This window comes from Falco rusticolus, chromosome 7 (genome assembly GCF_015220075.1).
Source record: "Falco rusticolus isolate bFalRus1 chromosome 7, bFalRus1.pri, whole genome shotgun sequence".
Classification (NCBI taxonomy): domain Eukaryota; kingdom Metazoa; phylum Chordata; class Aves; order Falconiformes; family Falconidae; genus Falco; species Falco rusticolus.
In genome coordinates this window covers 38,298,587-38,318,999 of record NC_051193.1, presented here as the reverse complement: position 1 = coordinate 38,318,999, position 20,413 = coordinate 38,298,587, and the positions used below count along the sequence as shown (strand labels likewise).

Genomic DNA, 20,413 nt, shown 5'->3' with positions numbered 1-20,413 from the left:
TGCAGCCCCCCCGGGCAGCAGGAGTGCCCCAGCAGTGTGGCTCCCACCACCAACCCCACTGCACAGCAATTAGCCCATTTCTCCAGCGCAGATTTGCGGCTTAGCTCTTAAAAGCCGTTTCATAAATATTCGATGGCCTTTCCGACAGGGTAATGTGCCTCTGTGACATTAAAGAGGAAACTCTGCAAAGGGGAGGGATGACAACAAATTTATCCACCAATAGCACACTCTTTTGGCACAAAAGCACATTCTTATCTTTACATCCCATAATGAGAAGGCAGGGACGGGACGGTTGCTACAGCTCTCTGGGTGGGTAGATGTACAGTGTAAGAGAAGGGTAGCTGTAAATTTTTAGATATTATTTTCCCCCCACCTTTGCAAGCAGAAGGACCCACGCGTGCGGTCCTGCTGTGGTTTTCCTAAGCCCCCGGTGAGGAGGACTTCTTGCACGATGTCAGACTGCGAGGGACTGCCTGTGGGTAAGCGCCAGATTTATATTTACCCCGGTGTCCTGTCGACTAGTTCACATTCTCAGATTGCAAAGTCACACGCGAAGCTGCTTGCTTTTGAAGGGAGTCAGAGCCGCAGCAGGGAGAGGAGAAACTCCCTGCAACCACTGCAGATCCTGGTGCAGTCCCTTAAGAGTTCATGGTGGAGGGCTGGAGTGGGTGGTAACGCCTGGTTTTTCTCTAAAGGCACAGGGGCTGGAAAGGAGGAAGGGTTTAGTAATTCAGCCAGATGGTCTGAAGTGTCTGTGTCCGGAGAGATGATGGTATCGATGTACATAGTCTCGAGCTCCCGAAGGAGAGTTTCTGGGGATGGGTCCTGCCGCACCAAGCGCGCTGTGTACGTGTCCTGTTCATGCCTTGATAAACCTTCCCGGATGGTAATGGACGCAGCAAGGGGCAGATAAATGTAATTTGAAGGGTTTATTTGCTGAAAGGAAATAGAAATGTACCTTATTTTCAAAATAAGTGCCTTACATGTTTTGCCTATATCTGGGAAGGAGTCCTTTACTAGCACTGATGGCTGTATATGTCAAACTTCACTGAGCAGGAGGACACATGAGCAAGAAGCATGTTTCTCAGCTGGTTGTTGTTTTTTTTTAACTTCTAGAGGAATTGTAAACACTCACTATACTGCACAAAAGGAAACTTGTCAAAATGCTAGAGTGACTCTGTGCCAAGGCATTTTGCTAATAAAGAGATGGACCATTGAAAACATCTTTTTTTTTTTTTCTTTTTTCCTTTAACTGTGGCAAGCATTTCTCTTTTCTCATATGTGTATATATACATATATACATACACATACTGTGCAGCACTCCTATTTCACTGGCCTGTGAAGGCTGTGTGTCAGAGATGAGGATGTGGGCTAAAAAGTGAGGCTGGGGAAGAAGGCTGCTGCAGTGGTTTTTTTTCCCTTGTCTCTCTGCTTTCCTTTTACAAAAACAATCTCATGTCCACAAATGCACACTCAAAACCAGAGTGGAAAACTGTAAATTATGTATATGGTGCAGAGCGAACTGCACCAGGCGCAATTCCCTGTGCTGTTGCTATCGTTGTCTAAAGAGAGGAGAGATGAAGATGAGTATTTCTCGCTTCCCTTCTCAAAGGGCTGATCTGTTAACCAGCAAAGCTTCCCTTCTTCAGGCTTTGATTTTAAGGGCCTGACTTCAGTTTGCTTGTTAAGCACTCTGAGTTGGGGGTTGGGTATTTCAGGGTGACAGTGACAGTATTTAGCTGGCATCTGGTATTAATGATGAAACTGATATTGTGCATGCATGGCATGTTGTGTGCATAAGTTACTGACACCTCAATTACCTTTGCTGCTGAGAGGACTAAGGAAGTTTCCTCCAGAAAAGCGTTTATAGATGCATGATTTGAGGGAACGAAGCAGTTTGTTATGGGTGGGAATGAAAAGTTTAGGTAAAGTGATGTTTAGATGTGGACGTGGATCGGAAATGTGCCAGCATACACAGGGGAAAGGTTCATTTCTCTCTGTTCCCCCAATAATCCTCCCATGTCCCCCAGCTGGAGCTGACCCTGCCTCCAGCCCAGCGGGACTCACCCTGCCTCCTGCCGCCCTGCCCCGCACCGAGCACTGACACGGACGGCCAGTCAAGCCAAGTGGTTGTCTGCTGCACAGACCTTGCATAATTTTCTGGTTCATGTATGTACAGAAGTGTGTGTGCATATATGTGTATATAAATATACACAAAACCAGCACTGGGCATAGAAATGGTAGCTCCCCTGTGCATTTATTAAGCAATTTTAGTGAACCAGTGGCTGATAGCTTGCTTTTCATGTTAAGGTATTTTGAAATCACATCATGCTCTTTGTGGTTATTGCTCTTATACTATCTAGTTCAGAGTTTAAAACTTTAGCAGTAAAAACTCCATAAAAAGGGATGCAAAAAATCAGCATTAAGCTTTCTAAAAATAATCATTAGTGCCTGCTAGTGCAGAAATACCACTTTGCTGAATCCAATGAGCGCAGTAAGGCTGGTGGTGTACTTTTAAAATCTTTGGGTTTGAATGCAGCCAGATAATATAGCTGCAAAAAGTTGTTGCAGTGACAGATATCATCAGCACCACAATGAGGCTAGAATCCAGAGCCCTGCTGTACAGATGTAGACAGGCGTTTGTGTATACACATGCACACAGCTATAAAGAAATTTAGCCAAAGCACAATATTAGTGGCAAGTGTATGTATTGCTTCACCAACCTTTTCGCAAAGTGTATGCCTCCTGAACAACCTGGAGAACTGCCGTTTGTAGTTGCAGTAAATTAATGCCAGAATTTTCAGACTACTTTCAGCCTACACAAAAATGTAGCAAGAACAGCTGCGGAATTGTTCCCTGGGATAAGCAACTCAGAAGGAACTTCTGAATACAACCTTTGAATTAAATAACTGGATATGAATGGGTCAATATACCAATAATTTTTCAACAAGAAGCTTTATTCAGTAAGAGTATCCTACTTCTAAGCTGGAAATTGTTATGCAGTTTTTCAGGATGAAAGTACTGGGTGTTTTTAAATCTCTGATTTATGTTTAATTCCAGCATGGCTGCACCCTTTTGCTGATGTGGAAGGGAAAATTAAACATGTGATACAAACAAAGTTTTATTTTGTTGTTTGAATGTAGCACAAAAGACAAAAGGATCCTAGATGTCAGACTGCAGATTAAATGCAAGCAAGTGTACAGTCATTTTGGACTGAATTCATACCAAAAAAGGCACTTGAAAGTGTCACTATCAAAATGATCTACTAGTGAACAGAATTCTAAAATTTACACTGTTAATTTCCCATTGTAACATGGGGAGATAAAGAAGAAAGATCAGTCACTTCAGGACAAATGCATTCCTATTTCTTTCTGGTTAGCAATTATTGACATACTGATGCTATCCATTAGTGCCAGCTGCATAGATTTCCTGTCATTCCTACATGCAGATAAAGGAAAAGTACATCAATTATTTAAGTGCTTCCTCTTGTGTGTATTGTTTTTCTCTTGTAAGGAGACATAATTCAGTCTCTGTACAACTGAACAGCTTTTCACGCACCCAGCATTTTGATTAGGACTGTAGGAGTCATGGTGGTTCTGGTTCTTAACACAATCCTTTTGACTTCAGCAAACCCTCTGAAGTCATGCAAAGGTTCCTAAAGTGCCTCTTTCCTTATTGTCTTGTTTCTTGTTTCAGCCACAGACTAACTTTGAAAGGCATGGGTAACTTTTTTGTGGATAACATCAGTGCTGTGATAATACAAGGTATTCGGCTGTAATAGGTGAAGATCATATTGTTGAAGAAGGAGTAGCTAGCTATTCAGACACTGGCAGTCTCATGTGTACATACTTTCCCTGCTATTCACTACAACAGGGCGAAGAAGGGAAGAAACAGAATTGATGTAGCTTGTTCTGCAGCAGGTGGCATGCGAATCTAACCCAATTTCCTTAAAATTCCTCTCAAACTTTTATTGGCCTCATTTCAATAGAGGAGGAAACAAGACCTTTCATCTGAAGTATATTCCTGCCTGTTTAGCTAAGTACTTCCTTTCAAAGCTAAAATTACACATTTCAAACATGCTTTTAAGACAGGCTGGACCCAATTTGTTAAAATTGGTGTGTTCAGAATCAGGATATCCCAGAAGCCTACAGGAATTTAGACTTCCTGAAATTCAACACATGCTCTGCACGGTCACGGGGAGTCCATCTGGCTCAGCCAGAGAGGCTGCTAGTGGGCGAGACCTCTGTCTTCCATGCTGGGCTGTCCCTAGACAGCCACTGGGAATAAAATATGGCATAAACATATTTTTGTAACAAAAAAATCATTAGAAATGACTCAGCACATGCATGAGCAGTACTCCTGTCAAATAAAATTGCCCTACTTTCAAGTACTCAGAATAGGATTATGCTTTAAATTAATCTTTCATCAGATTTGGTAAAAATTGTCCAGCTTTTTGCAGATAAAACTGTTCCCCTTAGGGCTGGAGTACTGATTCTACTTTGCAGTCTAGACCTTAGGTAAACGGTCTTGACTCAGAAACTAATGTCATGTGAGTGGTCCCACTGAGCACTAACTACTGTTTGCAGGGTGAGACCCTAAGTAAAAGCATCACACTGAAAACACTTGCAGAACTGCTGTGCAGGCTGCGTTTAGTGCTTGGGGGTAAGCAGGGGAGTCTAAATGCTTCCCCAGTCTATCAACCCAGCTACCTGCTGCAGGTTAGAAAGGTAATGGCACATCTCAAGCATTTCAAGAGAGCAGTCTGCAGGATGAATGGTAGCTTGTGACCCCACTAAAACCCCCAGCACACTGGCTTGCAGGCTTGAAGCCCCCCAGGAGCATCCCCCAAGGGGAAGGTGAGGACAGGGTTCTGGGGCTCCCATGCCTGCAGAGCTAGCTTTGCACAGCGAGGCATGAGCAATCTTGCAGTCAGTACACTTATAAACAAAAAAAAACATATAAAGCTTTCAGCTTTGGGAAAGGATGGGGTGAAACCTGAATGAAGAGTGACTGTGAATGACTACCACCGAATCACTGTCGTTGAAGCTGTGCAGCCTTGCTCAGGTCACAGAAGTTAGGTGCCACAGAGGATTGCCTGAAGTCTGTCTAGGGATTTCAGCTCAAGGTATAGGAGTTCAGTCTTGCTCTTGGCTAACTTGCTGCATGCCAAGTCATTTAAAGATGCTCTGCAGTGGCAATGGACATGACTGAGCCAAACATCTGAAAGAGGGAAGGTAAAAATGTCTGATGGTCACTATAAATCTTCAAGAAAGAAGCATTTCCAAATGCCAGCATTTACCCCATTTAGAATCATAGAATCACAGAATTATTTAGGTTAGAAAAGAATTTAAGATCAAGTCCAACCTTTAACTTAGCATTGCCAAGCCCACCACTAAACCATTTCCCGAAGCACCACATCTACACATCTTTTAAATGCCTCCAGGGATGGTGACTGAACCACTTCCCTGGGCAGCCTGTGCCAGTGCTTGGTAAGCCTTCTGGTGAAGAAATTTTTCCTAATAGTGGGTTATGCTCTTGCTTCAGCTACTGATTGATCCCGGCTCACTGGGGAACATTTCATCTCTGCATGTGACTTTCCATTGGAGAGCATCCTATCCATGAGGCAGTTTCATCTGGTTTGGCTGAAATCCCAGGGGATTTCCTATGGCCTGCATGCTCCCCCCTCTTTTCCCAAGAGCTCTCTGCCATGCTCACTAGACCCAGCAGCCTGTCCTCCATCAGCTTGGGTGTGGGGAAAGTCCTGTTCCAGGGAGAGACGGAGAGGAAATCCCACAGGATCCTGCTCTCTGCCTCCAGGCTCTCTGGCTGCTCCAGTTTTGGATAGAATCATAGAATCGTTTAGGTTGGAAAAGACCTTTAGGATCATCAAGTCCAACTGTAAAACTAACACTGCCAAGTCCACCAATGTCCCTAAGCACCACATCTACACATCTTCCAAATACCTCCAGGGGTGGTGATTCCACCACCTCCCTGGGCAGCCTGTGCCAGTGCTGGACAACCCTTTCACTGAAGAAATTTTTCCTAATATCTGATCTAAACCTGCCCTGGCACAACTTGGGTCCATTTCCTCTTGTCCTACCACTTGTTATTAGGGAGAAGAGACTGACCCCCACCTGCCTACAGCCTCCTGTCAGGCAGTTGTAGAGAGCGATAAGGTCCCCCCTGAGCCTCCTCCTCTCCAGGCTAAACAACCCCAGTTCCCTCAGCTGCTCCTCATAAAACCTGTGCTCCAGACCCTCCACCGGCTTCATTGCCCTTCCCTGGACACGCTCCAGCACCTCTATGTCCCTCTTGTAGTGAGAAGCCCAAAACTGAACCCGGGATTTGAGATGCAGCATCACCAGTGCCAAGTGCATGGGGATGATTATCATCATAGTATTTGAAGAAAATATTTTGCAAAGTGATGAGAACCTGGAACACTATTATTTAACAGGGTTTGTAACTGATGAACATGACACAGAAACTCCTATTTTCATGTATGTACCCCCTGGCAAACTAATTTCCTTTTACATTTGAAAAGTCAAGTCAGAAGATAAACATTAAGACTTAGAACCAGTCACAAATTTTCCACTAGAGAGTTCTTCCATCACAAAATGCAGAGGTCACCAAATCAAAACACAACATTTTGTCAACATCAACTTCAATATATTAATAATTTTAAAAACTACATTTTGAAAACTGAAATTGAATGGGAAGTAAGGCAAGAATTCTTGGAATGTTTGGGTAAAATAAACCCAAATATAATATCTGAGTTCCTTGGCCCAGTTTGATGCAAATGAAACTGAATTCCCATAATTTTCTTGGCAGCTGGGAATTCTCCTGCTGACTCGCTCTGCAGCTCCACCTGGAGATGCTGTGGCTCCCAGGTCTGCCTGAGCAGTGCCTCAAACAGCCGAGGCTGTGCATTGAGGGGGCAAACACCCATGATAACAAAGAAAGCATTACTTTTTAAAGGTTTTGAACAGGTTTTGGAACATGAGGATCAGGCAAATATGCAAAGTAAAATGAGTGGCTCTAGTGTCCCAGGAACTTATGCTTTGCAAGAAACCTCCTAGGAGCAGGTTTATGGTGACAAGCAAGCCCCACTAAGACACAGGGTTGGGACCCTGCCAGAGGCACACCTGGAAAACCCTCTCTGCCCATGAGGCATTTCAAGACAGCCCCACGATCCAAAATATTAAGCCAACAGTCCTTAAAGAGTTAAAATCACTTGAGTTAAATGTTCCTGCTTCACAGGCTGGTGAGGGCTGAGCCTTGGTGAAAGGGCTCCCTGCTGAGGAGGCACTGCCAGGTTCAAACATGGATTTCAAAGCCCTGAGGCTGCAGTGGCCCAGCCTTCCACCTTCTCAGATCTTTTGTTGGGGAAAAAAGTGCTTTTCCATCTGGGAGAAATCTGAGGCCTCCCAAACCCACACAGCAGTAGCTTCAGTGCTGGGAAAAGTGGAGAGTCGGAGGGCTCAGAGCAACTCCCCATTTGCACTTGCGTAAAAGGCCACAGATGGCAAAGCTGCTTCTTTGTCATCAAAAGCAAAGAGGGAAGGAGCTGCTTTCTGTCACAGCCAGGCTTGTTCTCAACAAGGGTTTAGCCCAGCTCAGCCAAACGTAGCATACCTGTACAGAGCTGTGTAGTACAAGCCCCATCCGCTAGTCATAAAATTATTTCTTCAAACTAGGTTCAAATTTTGCAACCTCTGGAATTAGGGAAAAAGACTAACTCTGCTGCCGACTCCCTTTTTCTCACCCGACGTTTTGCTTAGGAGTAAGCACAGCCCTAGGAACCCCAGCCCTGCCCTGCTTGGCAGCCCGGGTGGCCAGGATGAGCAGTTTGAGTGGGCCAGGCTCGGAGACTGTGAGTGGTGTCCCCCCCCCCCGTGACAGTCAGAGGTTTGCTGCAGACAGTGTGGCAGCAGTGGCACATGAGTGTCCTGTTCCTGGGTCTTGGCAGTAGTTAGGTGGGAGCTGACTGTGTTCCAGGAGTGTCCTGAGCAAAGGCGCAGGGTTAGGCTGCATCTTGAGCATCTGCATTTGAAGCGTAGCGGGTGAGGTGTCCCTCTGTGGACTAGGCTAAATGTTTGGCTGGCAGGCAGGGGCTGTGCCTGCTCGCTGTGTTTCTACAGCACAATGTATGTGTGCTAAGTGCTACTGGGGCTCCAAGTGGCAGGTATTTGAGTGAGCAGAGACATTAACGCCCATTTTCAGAAGCTGGAGTTTGCAAAAATGTACTGAAATCATATCTAGGAGTAAGAGAGGATTTATTTTCTTTTTTTCCTTTCTCTCTTTTTTTTTTTCTTTTCTTTTTTTTCTTTTTTTTTTTTTTTTTTTTTTTTTTTGAGGGGCAATGCTGAAGGAGAAGAGCTCCTTCAGGCAGGCAGAGACAGCTGAAGTCAACATGAAAGGTTGCAGCTGGGATGCTGGCTGAGGATCTAGTTAAGGAAATACAGAAGATGTTACATAGCTCCCAGGTGCTCCTCTTCCCCACCCCCATTACTGACAGGAGGATTTTGCTTATCTGTAGAAAAAGCTGGAAGCTGTAGCTGTAGGGTCTGTGAGCAAGAGCACTTGGACAGGCTCTACGGCGCATTTCTGAACAGTGTCATTCCATGATGTTTACAGTAACATAAGGCATGCAAAAAACAAGTGATGTGTTTTTCCTCCTCCTCTCCTCCATGCCTCATAACATCTGCAGCATTTCCAACATAGTCTGTGTTAAGCCATTGGCATTTAGAAGCCATAATTGCATTTAATATTTGCTCCTTGCTATCTGGAGCCCTGTCTTTCTACAGACCTGTTTTACAGGCAGTAATTTAGAGGGTGGTGCACCCTTCCCTTATTTTGCCGTTCAGACTCCAAACTACATGTCCAGTTTGCCCTACCACCAACCTGGTGAGTGCCCAGTCTCTCATCCCCGTATTCAGTGGGTTCTCTGTCCCTGTCATTTCTTTCTTTACTGTCTATGATCAGCTCCCTCACCACACACTAGTGGTTTCCACAGTTAAATTTGTAGCATTTTTGATTCCCTTTGATTTCAAACCTCCTCTAAAAACTCATCTAAAAGACTGGCAAGGTCCCCCAAATGCTTTCCTCCTTTCAGGAAAGAAACTCTGGGGCAGAGGAGTGGGGTCCTGACAGATGCCAAGCGCTGGGCATGGACCTGTTGATAGTGCCCAGGATCAGTTCCCCGAAGGAGACCTGGGTTTCACAGAGCAGCTGAAGTCACCATTGAGTCAGTGGGGGATGTGGGAACTGGTCAGAGCTGCTCTCTGTTTCTGCATGTGAGCTGTCAATCACAGAAACTGCTTTTGGAGGAAAAGCCTGCCTCTGAAAGCAAGCCTCAGATGACTCCAAACTTTTGTGGCTCAGTAAATTGACTGTGGCCCTTGAGGAGTCACAACAAATCCCAAGAAGATTTAGGAAAGTATAATGTTGTCTCCATCACAGGTAACAGGAACATTTCAGAGAAGTGCCAATGGCTCGGTCATCTCAGACAGCTCCTCCCCACCTCTCGAGCAGGAACCCCCCAGCTGCCCATCACCGCTCTCGGCACCCGTTTGCATGGCTTATGTTTCCATCGCTTGAGTGCTCCTTGGGAGAGCAAAGGCTTTCATCCACACCACCTAGTGTGAGGACATGAAATGAAGAGTTTGGAGAGATGTTTGAAAGGTTTAGGTCCACAATCCCTTCATAAATCCACAGGCCAATCTTGGCATTTCATGCGGTTTTCACCTATTTTGCAGGTAAACATACTTGCTTGCTGCCTACACAGCACACGTGCACACATATCCTTTGTGATGTGCTCTTTGTGGAGCTGCAGGATATACCATGGCTTTGCCAGTCCCCCTTAATCATACAGTGCACCCAGAACACTTCCCAGGAACCAATAAAACGACTGTGAAAATGGTAATATCCTTGCTGCTGCAACCAGCAGTGTGAGAGGAGCCCCAGGGCTGTGGGCTGAGGCATATTTGTGTGCATGGCCACCCTCCCAGTCCCCTCGGATGGGCATGGTCATTCCTGCTTTGCTCCAGAAGCTCTGATGAGAGAATGACCCTGCACTTCAGCAGCTCCCTGTGTTGTAAAACTGTGTTGAACCCCAGCAGGCAGCCAGTTACCTGGGCAAAGGGTCTCCAGCCTGAAGCTGGGGTTGGGTGAAAACTGCTGTAGCTAGACAAATTGCCTGAAGATGCCTTGCTGATGCAACGGAGAAGTAAAAGCACGCAATGTCTGAACACCTAAATATTTTCCACAGATACTCAAAAATCTGAAAAAGTGGCAGCAAGCTGAGGGGCCCTGATTGTACTTGATTGTATCACAGGGATTAAGAAGGACCTAACTTCAGGTTAAATTTATAATTTGTGCATTTCCTCCTCTCTGGGGGAAGGAAGAGCTTTAGAAGCCTGATCTAGACCCCTTGGAGTCAAGAGGAGCCTTTCCATTCACTCCAATGAATTTGGATCAGGACTCTTAAAATCTCAGAAATACTTTTAGCCACCTGATCCATAGGTACAGACTGTGGCTGGGTCGGCTCAGTTCTTCTCAAGACAGCCTGAGCCCTGTGCAGTGCAGCTGGTGAGCTTTGCTGGGTGACACCTCACCAGCAAGCGCTCTCGTGGTGCGTGGGAAGCACTGTCCATCAGTCATACTTCATCCCAGCATGATTGCTCACAGAAATATGTTTATATTTGTACCTAATTAAAACTCAGTGAATGTTTTGTATTTCCCCTACTGAATCACTGCTAGATATGACTTAGCACTAAGTCACAGCCACATGTTGGTGTTACTCAGAGTTTATATGAGAGGGACTGAGGCTCATCAAGATTAAGCCAAAACCAATTCCTAGTGATGAGGGTGTCTCATCGCAGATGCTGAGGAGCTCTCCTTTCAGAGCACACAGCACCATATTGCATATATTCAAACTTCATTGACAGCTCTGAGTGTTGGGCATGTCTGTAAATCAGATCCATGGTCTCTGGTCCAGAATGAGGACATGAGGAATGTGCCATCAGTGACCATTTGTGAAAATCTTGGGTTTCACAGTTGCTCGTGGAGCAGCAATTCTCCCTTCGAGAACTGCTCTGAAGCTGAGGCACAGACACAATCCAGTTCCCAGCATCCAGATTTTCAAGTTGACTTAGCCTGAAATTGTGCTTGTTCTTCCTGGAATTGCATTCTTTACCATGTTCAACATTTCCAGCAGGTGAAGCTGTGATGTTATAAACAGCTTATTGGAAACACATATGTCATAAAATACAAAATACTCTGACACCTCATAACTAGATCTTTAGCAATAAGCATACTTGTTATAATAATTAGATACTTTACCAGTTGTTTGGAGATACTCTACAGTGTCGATAGCCTTGCACACAAACACCTCTGATACAGGCAGCTTGGTCCTGGGACACTAAATATATCATTTCCTACAGCTCTTCTACCCCAAATGAGAGACTCCCAGGTTCACTCTGTAGCTACAACAGCCAGCTGGCCTTCTCACACCCATCTGACTCAGGCATGAGATTGCAATCCATTTGTGCTGCAGGCATATGGGCTGCACGTGGAAAGGATTTTGAGAAGGAAACTATTCTTTCCTGCATCTACCATAAATTCCAAATAGTATATTCAGGCATAACTGTTCAAAAACAGACAGTGCATTGATGCAATGCAAGCAGTTTCTCTGGGAAATTTCACCTAAACTGTTTGATTTGTCTTAGTGCTGCCAGCTCTTTGATGTTTATCATGAGCCTCATAAGATTCGTTTTAATTTTTTTTCTAAAGCCAGGTTTCTTGGGTCATGAGTTTTTGGTGGTTGTCAAGATGTCTATGCGTGATCTGTTTTCACCCAGTCAGCAACATATGGGGAGTCTTATGCCATTGGAGACTGAGGATTTTTTTCCAAAGACATTTTGGTCAGGTATTTAAACATCTAAGATATAGGGAGAAGCATCATGTGGGAAAGTGCAAGAGAACATGCAGTGTCTGGAACAGATATGGCAGGCTGAGGCACACAGTGTTCACATGTGTAGGCTGGAGAATAATATTTCTTTAACAAAAGCTGTATTTTTAAACATCAACCACATTTTTGTGTGTTTTCATTTTGAGTCATTGAATGAGAAAATTGGAAAACTCCAGGGAAAGCATTCAATCTGCTCACAGTTTTTAACAGGAGGAGTGTTTGTTTTCTCAGCAAACTCCTCTCCTGCAACTATTTGGTTTCTTCAGATCTTTGGGGAGCCTCCCTGCACATAAAGTAGCTGAAGAGTCTTTTTGCTGTCCTTTACCTACTCCCTGCCCGTCGCACTGCCTACTCTGATGTCCTGTAAAGCAAGGGGAGTAAGAAGACAGCTCTTCACTCTTCTCCCACTACACTGGAAGGAAACTACCATTGAAAAGTGACTGGATGAGACATATTTGTCAAGGCATGATGAGTGTCCCCTCCCTACTGTAGAAGCCTCACTGCTCAGATCAATCAAAACGTAACCAAGGCCAGCGAGGCTTCAGCACCCTTGTGGGCTCTGGGGATGCAGAAGGACCGTCAGAGCCTGAGTGTGAACATCTCCTTGCTTCATGCTGCCATCAAGACCTCAGGAGGACAGAGCCAGTTCCTGGAGTGGCACCTGTGGTCCTGTGCCATGCCCCTCACTGCCAAGGTCAGTTGTCCGTGCAGGGGAGAGGAGACAGAGGAGCACCCCAAGGTGCATGAGAAAACTCACTACTCTAGAACTATGAGACACGATGGTAGCCAGGAGATTAATGTCTCTGTTTTGTCCAAGGGGGAGATTCAGGCTTAGAAATTATTCTGTTTTCCTAAATTGGTTTTACTCTCTCCCACAGAAATATGCCTCAAAGTTGAGTGCATGTTTAGCATTTGTTTTCTTCTAATGAAGTTCAGCAGCTGGGTTATCCTAGATAATGGTGCCAAATCTTTAAAGATTTCCTTGTTCCAAGGTGATTGCTCAATTGACAATCTGCCTCATTAATTTAGCTGCCTTCAGGGACAGAGGAGAACTGGAGGCAACTGGACACTTTACTGATTTGACGTGAAGAGCGAGACAAGGCTGTAGCATGAGTCTATCACAGCACGGCCCTGAGCCCGCTCAAACAGCTGTGTCTTTGCCACTGAGAGTGCCTGCGTTCTCGGGAACATACTCAAATGGAGTTGTCTGGAGTAAGGAGCCAGCACACGGGATCAAATTTACTTTCCACTACTGGATGTGCTGCCTTGCTGCAGGCCAGCCTGTTTACAAGTTGGCTGCCTGGAGAACACCAAGAAGCGATGCAGCTGGGCAGGCACCTCTGGTACAGTGTCCTTCAGGGCTGGTGTTGCTCCTCTGTGCAACATCACTCATTACTTGCAATGAGTCCCAGACCTCTCCTTTCAGCAGTTAATAGCATCTGATGAGCCCGTGTGTTTGAATTTCTGTGTGTTGACCCAGTATCAAACATCTACAAAAGGGGTGAAAAATCAGCAGGAATGCTAATTCTCCACTGAACTTGGTCTATGGCCAGAGACAGCCCTTGGTTTCTGCCTGGAGCTGGAGGTCAATTTTAGTTAAGTAAAAAGTTATTAGATCCCCATTTCTGCTTCCATTATTTCTCAAAAGACACTTAGCAGAACTCAGTTCTTGTTTACATTCTCTGGCTACTGATGATGCTTGGCTGCCTTCTCTCTGTTTTCAAGGCCTTGTGCCAAATTTAGACAAGGAGGACAGATTTCTCATCTGGACTTTCATTTTGTGGGTTACCCATTGCCTGATGTGGGCACAATGTGATCTAAAAATCTCATCTACCGCATAGCCAAGTGGGTCTGAGCTAGGAAGACTTATCCCTCCTTGCTAACTACTAGAGCTCCACATGCCCTTCATGTGAAGGGCATATGCCCTGTGCCCTGAAGGATGCTGCTGCAGGTTTCCAAAGACTTAGGACTACCCTTTCTTTCTTACGTATTGCTTTAGGCAAGTGCTTCTTAAAGGTTGTCTCTCTTCAGCTGTGTATGTGGTTCTCAAGAGACCCTAAACAAGTGATGTCTCTGCCGTAGTACAGTGCCCCCCAGAGACACCCAGTCTGTGACCTCTCTGGCCCTTTCACAGTTCTTCCAGTCCTGCCCATCTGCTGCTGCCTTCCTTGCTCTGCCCAGCAGCAAGTCCTGGAAAAGTACCTTGATTTTATCCAGAGATGGAATAGGAAGCATCAAAATATCAGTCACAAGAATTTATGGGAGTAAAGTTTTTGCATCTGAATACTCATGAAGTAGAAATGCAAAAGTAATTTTCTACTTGGAGTGAAGATTAGGAGAAATTTCTTTGCCCTCATTAGAGGAAAGCATCTTCTACTGTTTTCACATCTTTAATAAAGGCGGGTTTCTCCAATTCTTACACAATAAAGGTGGAATTCTACCAAGTATCCAATGATGACCTGAACCACAATCATGAAATATGAGCCACCTGCCCATGTCACTGAAATCTCAGGAGGGAATTACAGCCTTTAGCAGGGTTCATTCGAGGTATACTACTTAAGGTAATAGGGCTGGGCAATCTCATTAAGATTTATTTCCACCCCATATAAACATGGGTTCAAAAGTACATCTGGAGCTGTACTGGCTTTATCTTTGGCTTATGGAAGAGATTGGAAAAAGAAGTAAACAGAGAATACAATCAATTGCTCAATCGGCTGGACCAGGAGACTGCGGGATATAGCGAACACAGACTTGTGCCCAGCAGGCTTGGAGGCTGAGGAAATCGAAACAAACTTTTTTCCTTATATTGCATAGACTTTTTTTTTTCCTCCCTCCCATTGAATTTAAAAGATATTGCATCATTCTGGGAGGGAGGGAGTAACACAAAACAATTGCCTCTGCTCTTCCCTAGTAGTAGTTCATCGTGTGCACTGGTCTTGTTCCAGGCCCGAATTTGTCCCTACTCATTTGGGAAGTGCATGGCTTAGGAAAAATACATTTTCAAACATTTCAGCTTGTGTTGCAGATTCCCTGAAGTAGTCTGAGACGTTTAAAAAGCTTCCAGAGCATCGGGCTTGTTCTCCCCCAGATTATGCTATGTGGCGACAGTAATCCTTCTATCACATTCTAAGTGCTTGTTCTTGCTTCTGTTGAAGTCATCCAGATTGTGGGTTATTTGGAAGCATTGATTTTCTCTGCTTCTTCAGTATAAAAGAAGCAGAAGATCTTTCCAACTGGGAGAGGAGAATTTGCTAGACAGCAAAGGCAGAAGCTTGCTAAATTTCCTGCAGTGTCTTTCTGGTAGGCATGAATATACTTGGGTGTTTCAAATGCTAGAGAGAGGCTACATGTACCGGAATCAACTCGTGGTGATCCTGTCCTGAAGCCCAGGGGCTTTTGGGGTCAGACACCCTGTAATCCACAGGCCAACTCAGGCTGCCAGCATGATCCAGCTCCTCTTACAGCAGGCAGCAGTGGGGCCACCCTAGAGCTCACTCTTGTGGGAGGGTGGGCTGCAGGGCCAGCGCCAAGGGTGGCTTCAGCAGCAGGTGATGACCTCAGGCATGTCCTTGGTGTTGTTTCCACATGGCAACATGCTCAAGCTCTTCAGTCTGTGGACGTATTTTCTTGTTTGAACAGGACCCATCACACCCATCTCAGATTCGGCCCATCCTTTGTGGTTTACCAAAACCCAGGGTAAATGCATACATCCAGAGGCCCTTGGAGATACCAAGGCAGGGAAATGCATTTGGCCCCCTCCCACACTTTCTACGAGAGGCTTGGCTGGGAAATAGATCCTGCATCGCTCTTCTCCAAGTATGATTTCCTTGGCACTAGTTTAATGCATAAAACCACACAATCAGCACAGCCATGTAGGACAGGACTACGGTCTGTTTGGAAGAAAACTGAAGGATTAAGTAGAAAGAAAAATGTTGTCGGCAGTTCTAAGGACCCATCACCATAGTATCAAATCACTATTTACACAACTTTGTGAAGAAGTTTCCACAGGCTCTTTCCTTCAGTTTCAGTTAAACTCAGTATAGTCACTGCTCTGGATTTAAATTCTGCTCCGAAAGGCCTGTAATCTAAACATGGAAACATTTAAGTCATGCACTAAAACAAGAAAATGAAACTGATGGTGCGATCCAGTGCTGTGTGAGGACCCTTGGGCTGGTCCTGGTGGAGCTGCAATGGCCCCATTGCGTAGAGCAATGCCCAGGGAAAGCCCTCCTGCAAGCCCTGGAGCTGCTGTCCTGGAGAAAACCCTCGTGCCATTCCCAGAGCTGCCATGCTGGGGGGGAAACTCTCACGCAAGCCCCAGAGATGCCATCCTTTGGCAGGGGAAACCCTCATGCAAGTCCCAGAGCTGCTGTCCTTAGGGGGAAACACTCATGCAAGCCCCAGAACTGGTGTCCCAGGAGACCGAGGCTGGGCCAAAGTTAACAAGAGCTGCCTGGGCAGCCTGGTGAGCCAGGACATAACACAGTCCCTCTGCATCTCTCTGCAGCTGTGCTCCCAGCGCTGCCTGGCACATCCGTGTACTGCACTCTCTCTTAGGATGTAGGTGTGCTCTGGCCTGAAAGCAGCAGAATAAAGCCCCATCTGTTTTTGGTGGCTGAGCTGCATGAAATACAGTTCAGACTCTGATACAAAGAGGGAAAAATTAATTGGGTATTCAAACTTCAGTCTATTTTAATCTGGAATTATTAAGGACATCTGTATTTTTAAACACAATGTTTAACCTGACAGTGTCCCATTAAAATGCTTTATGTAAGCTCATTAGGAGCTTCTGTGCTGTATCATATTTATTGCAATTAGCAAATATTAGTGGCTCAGCCGAACTGCGAGATATTTTTTCTGTCCTGCTCCTCTTTTGTTTCTCCATCTCCTGCCTGTCATAACCTAAGCATAGACTAGGTTAGATCCTTTCACACATAAGCCTTTCTGTCTGACAAGTCCTAAAGAAGGAGAAATAAAAAAAGGAAAAGGAATAGAAAATTAACCATTAGGAGCCTCTGAGAAATCAAAAGAACCTCTTAGATTAAGTCCCTCAGCAGTGTCAAGGCTAGCAGCAGAGCCAGTGGCATTAGTGGCACTAAGTCACTTAATTCCAATATGATTCAGAATCATTTGTAGCTATCGGCTTATTCAGAGTAAATCCTCTTCCTCCCAGGTCTTTTGTTTGCTGTCTCTTGACAAGCTACATTGCATATAAATGAACTCGTAAGCTATGTGAAGGAGGGATGTATTTTCATTTGTACTGAAGTTTCATGCATGCAAACGCTACTGTAGAAATACCAGTAATGAATAGTATTAATAGCTAATGAATCCAATCCTTATTTTGGTTTTGTTTTGGGTTTTTTGAGCCCTTAGATATAAAATATGTGAAATGAAAGGGAGCTTTCCCTGAATAAAGACAGAGGCCCATTTTTAGAGATACTTAGACCCTGCTCCAGTCAGTGGCGAAGGGTGGCCCAGCTGGCCCATGTCCCAGTCTGGATCTCACAGGGTGGCTGGAATTTAGCCTCTGAGGTCTTTCACGGTTCATGAGTGAATCACAGGCTGCTAAGCCACTTCAAGGCCACAGAAAGCTCAGGTTCCCAAGAAGGAGCAAAGATTTGGTAATCTATTGTAAGCACTGGAGGTTCAATATAAGTGCCAGTTCAGACTTTTCAGCCCAACTTGCTGCTTCTGTGTGCACGCACAAATGCCTGAGTGCTGACACTGCTGAGCAGATAAGTGCTGGTGCTTGTCCTACAGCTCCTTGAGAGGATTCAAATCCTCTAGCAGAGGGTGTCCTAACAAACTGGGCTGCCACGTTGTGAACAGGCGGTGTGGAGGAGCATTTAGGAAGCAGTGTAGAAATCAGTACCAGACCCTCCATGACAGACCTCAACCTTTTCCCTAGCAGTGCTGTCCGGCTGCGCAGGGGAAGGACTGCTGGTCTCCTGCCAAGCCCCAGCCCTACTTGGCTTGTCTGTGGTGTTAGATGTTAATGCTCTCTCTGCCGGCCTGCTCGCCTGCACTGCCTGTGTTTGATGACAGCTGGAAAAAAAGTCCAACTTTTACAAGGCTATTAGAATTTTTTTCGTTTTCATGGAAAGGGAGGAAACAAAGGTGCCCATGAAGCTCACTTATTCACTTAACAATCATATAAAAATGCATCCAGTAGTGATCTTCTTTATTTGCAAAGAACTTACTGCAAAAGTGCCAGACACGTAGAGCAGCAATCTGAAAAATGATTTTTCATTTGCTGTAAACTTTGACACTATCACATGAGGTTCAAAGATCAGAATTTAGAGAGTTCATTTTGGGGACTTGGGCAATGAAGGTCCATGTTTAAAGGAGATGCATTCTGCAGCCCAATTCACAGACACTTTCTAGTTCTGTTCTTTTCTATTGGAGTTGCTTGGATCTCTGTTTCTCTTCCCATCTGATGCCCTTTCCTCCTAACGCCCTCCAGTGGGACTGGCTGCCACTCCACCACCTGGAAATCAAACCCAGCTTATTTCTTGCAGGTGTACTCCAAGTGATCATTAATGAATAAGCATGAACCCCTGAAGGCCATTGAATAGTGCTAAGTGCCATTGCTACAAGCAGAAATTATCAGCTGTAAAGTACCTGAAGGTATTTTGCAGTCCCATCTGGAAATATTTGCCCTGAGTCTGTCTCATTCCTCATTCAAACCTTTTCATTGATTTCAGGGAGCTCAGCTTGGATTGACTGTTAGGACTGATTTTAGGTTCCTAAAATCTCAGGTTCTCATCTATTTATTTTCTTTTTTAATGTTTGCATCAATTGACAAGTGTATCTTTTCCCTGTTGTGTCTTGCATGAATGTAAACTTGATGGCATGTACTGGTTAAACTGAAAAATATCATTGCCTAGTCCCATTGCCTTTCCAGGAATGGATTTAGGACACAGTCTAGAAATTAATGCCTTGGACGATAGTGAGGAGCATTAAGAGTGGGACCAAAAGAGGGTCAGATTATATAAAAAGAGAAACTCTATCTGCAAAATCCACTGCTACGCAGAAGATAGAGTATCTCATGGATGAATTTATTCGTATTTCAAAGCTGGTCTGCTGGAGATGAAGCCAGCTACAAAAGTACAGACTTGAGTCTGTATTCCAGTTATGTTAGCCGTGATCTTGCACTGGTTGGTTCACAGAAAATTTGAAAAGGAGGATAAATATTGTCTCTAAACCCCATTGCCAAAGAAAATGTAAGCGGTATTATTTTCAGCTGCTTACTCATTCAGAGGGAGCCACAGCACGAGTCTTGCTGTGCTCCTTGGCTGCTGCGAGCCAGCAGCTTTCCTCTTCCAGTGTGGAACTATGCATGCCTGGCTCTTGAGGGACAACAGGGATAAATCCCGAGTCTGCTGATGTTGCCTTGCTAACATGATATGTGTAGTCTAAGCATGTGCAGTATGCATCATGATTGTGCTGTTGGAAAAGAAAGTATTTGGGGAAACTTTTGCAAATGAGAAGACAAATATGCTGGTACCTCTTGTGCTTCAATAAAGACACGTAGTATTATGTGCAGACTGCCTAAAGAAATCACTACTCTCATCAGTGGTGACGACATTTCCTAACAAAGACAGATTGTGTCTACAAACAAAAATAAAAAAGCTGACTGCCAAATAATATCAGTGAATGTATCAAGAAAATATCATCTTGTTACCAAAAAAAAAAAGATAATCATTACAATCTGGTTATGTGGCTTGTCTAAACTGGGGAGACTAAATATTCAGTAACTAAGTATCACCACCCAAAGGATTTATTTATTATTCCCCAGTTATCCTACTGTCACTTAAATACTTTACAAAATGACCCTTAGCAGCAAAAATTAAAACCAGCTATATTTTATTAGTTACCAGCAAGTCCCAACTTCAAAAGATAAAAGACGTCAAACATGAGATCCCCATAGCAAAAAAAAAAAAAAAAAAAGAAAGAAAAAGGAAGGAAAGAACCATTAAGCACAGCATCCCAGATTTGTCCCCCCTGGAGCCGGTGTTCATGAGCACACTGAGTAGCGAGTGATGGTTTCAATCCTGGTAAAGGCTGGACTCAGCCATGTGCAGCTGAAGGGATGCTCTGGAGGAAAAACAGGTTTTGGCTTCTCTATGTTTGGGACTTATGTCAGTAACACCAATATACACTCATTGCCCTGCTCTCTCAGCTAAACCATCTCTGGTTTACCTGTCCTTTGCATTGGAGCAGACATAAAGAAGCCTGCAGTGCACTTGAAGAAGCATCTTGTTTCTTTATCCTTCCTAGGGCTTGTTAGTGGTGGGTAGAGCTTGCTTAGAAAAAACAGAGTAGTTCCAGAAATCTAGTGATATTGTAACAGGCAATAAAAAATCCAACAGCTCCAAACAGAGCTCGTTTCAGGTTCAAATGCCTATCAATAAGCTCAGTTATACATTCATAAACAATCACTTG

At 44.6% G+C, this 20,413-nt stretch overlaps 1 protein-coding gene across 1 annotated transcript in view; it reads left to right on the top strand.

The window, feature by feature from the left end:
* The first annotated feature begins 260 nt into the window (after positions 1-260).
* Positions 261-20,413, top strand: part of EML1 (EMAP like 1) — a 130,491-nt gene continuing 110,338 nt past the window's right edge. The window contains exon 1 of the mRNA XM_037393538.1: positions 261-479. Within this exon, the coding sequence (XP_037249435.1) occupies positions 452-479 (28 nt within the window). The 5' untranslated portion in view covers positions 261-451. The remainder of the gene's footprint in view (positions 480-20,413) is intronic.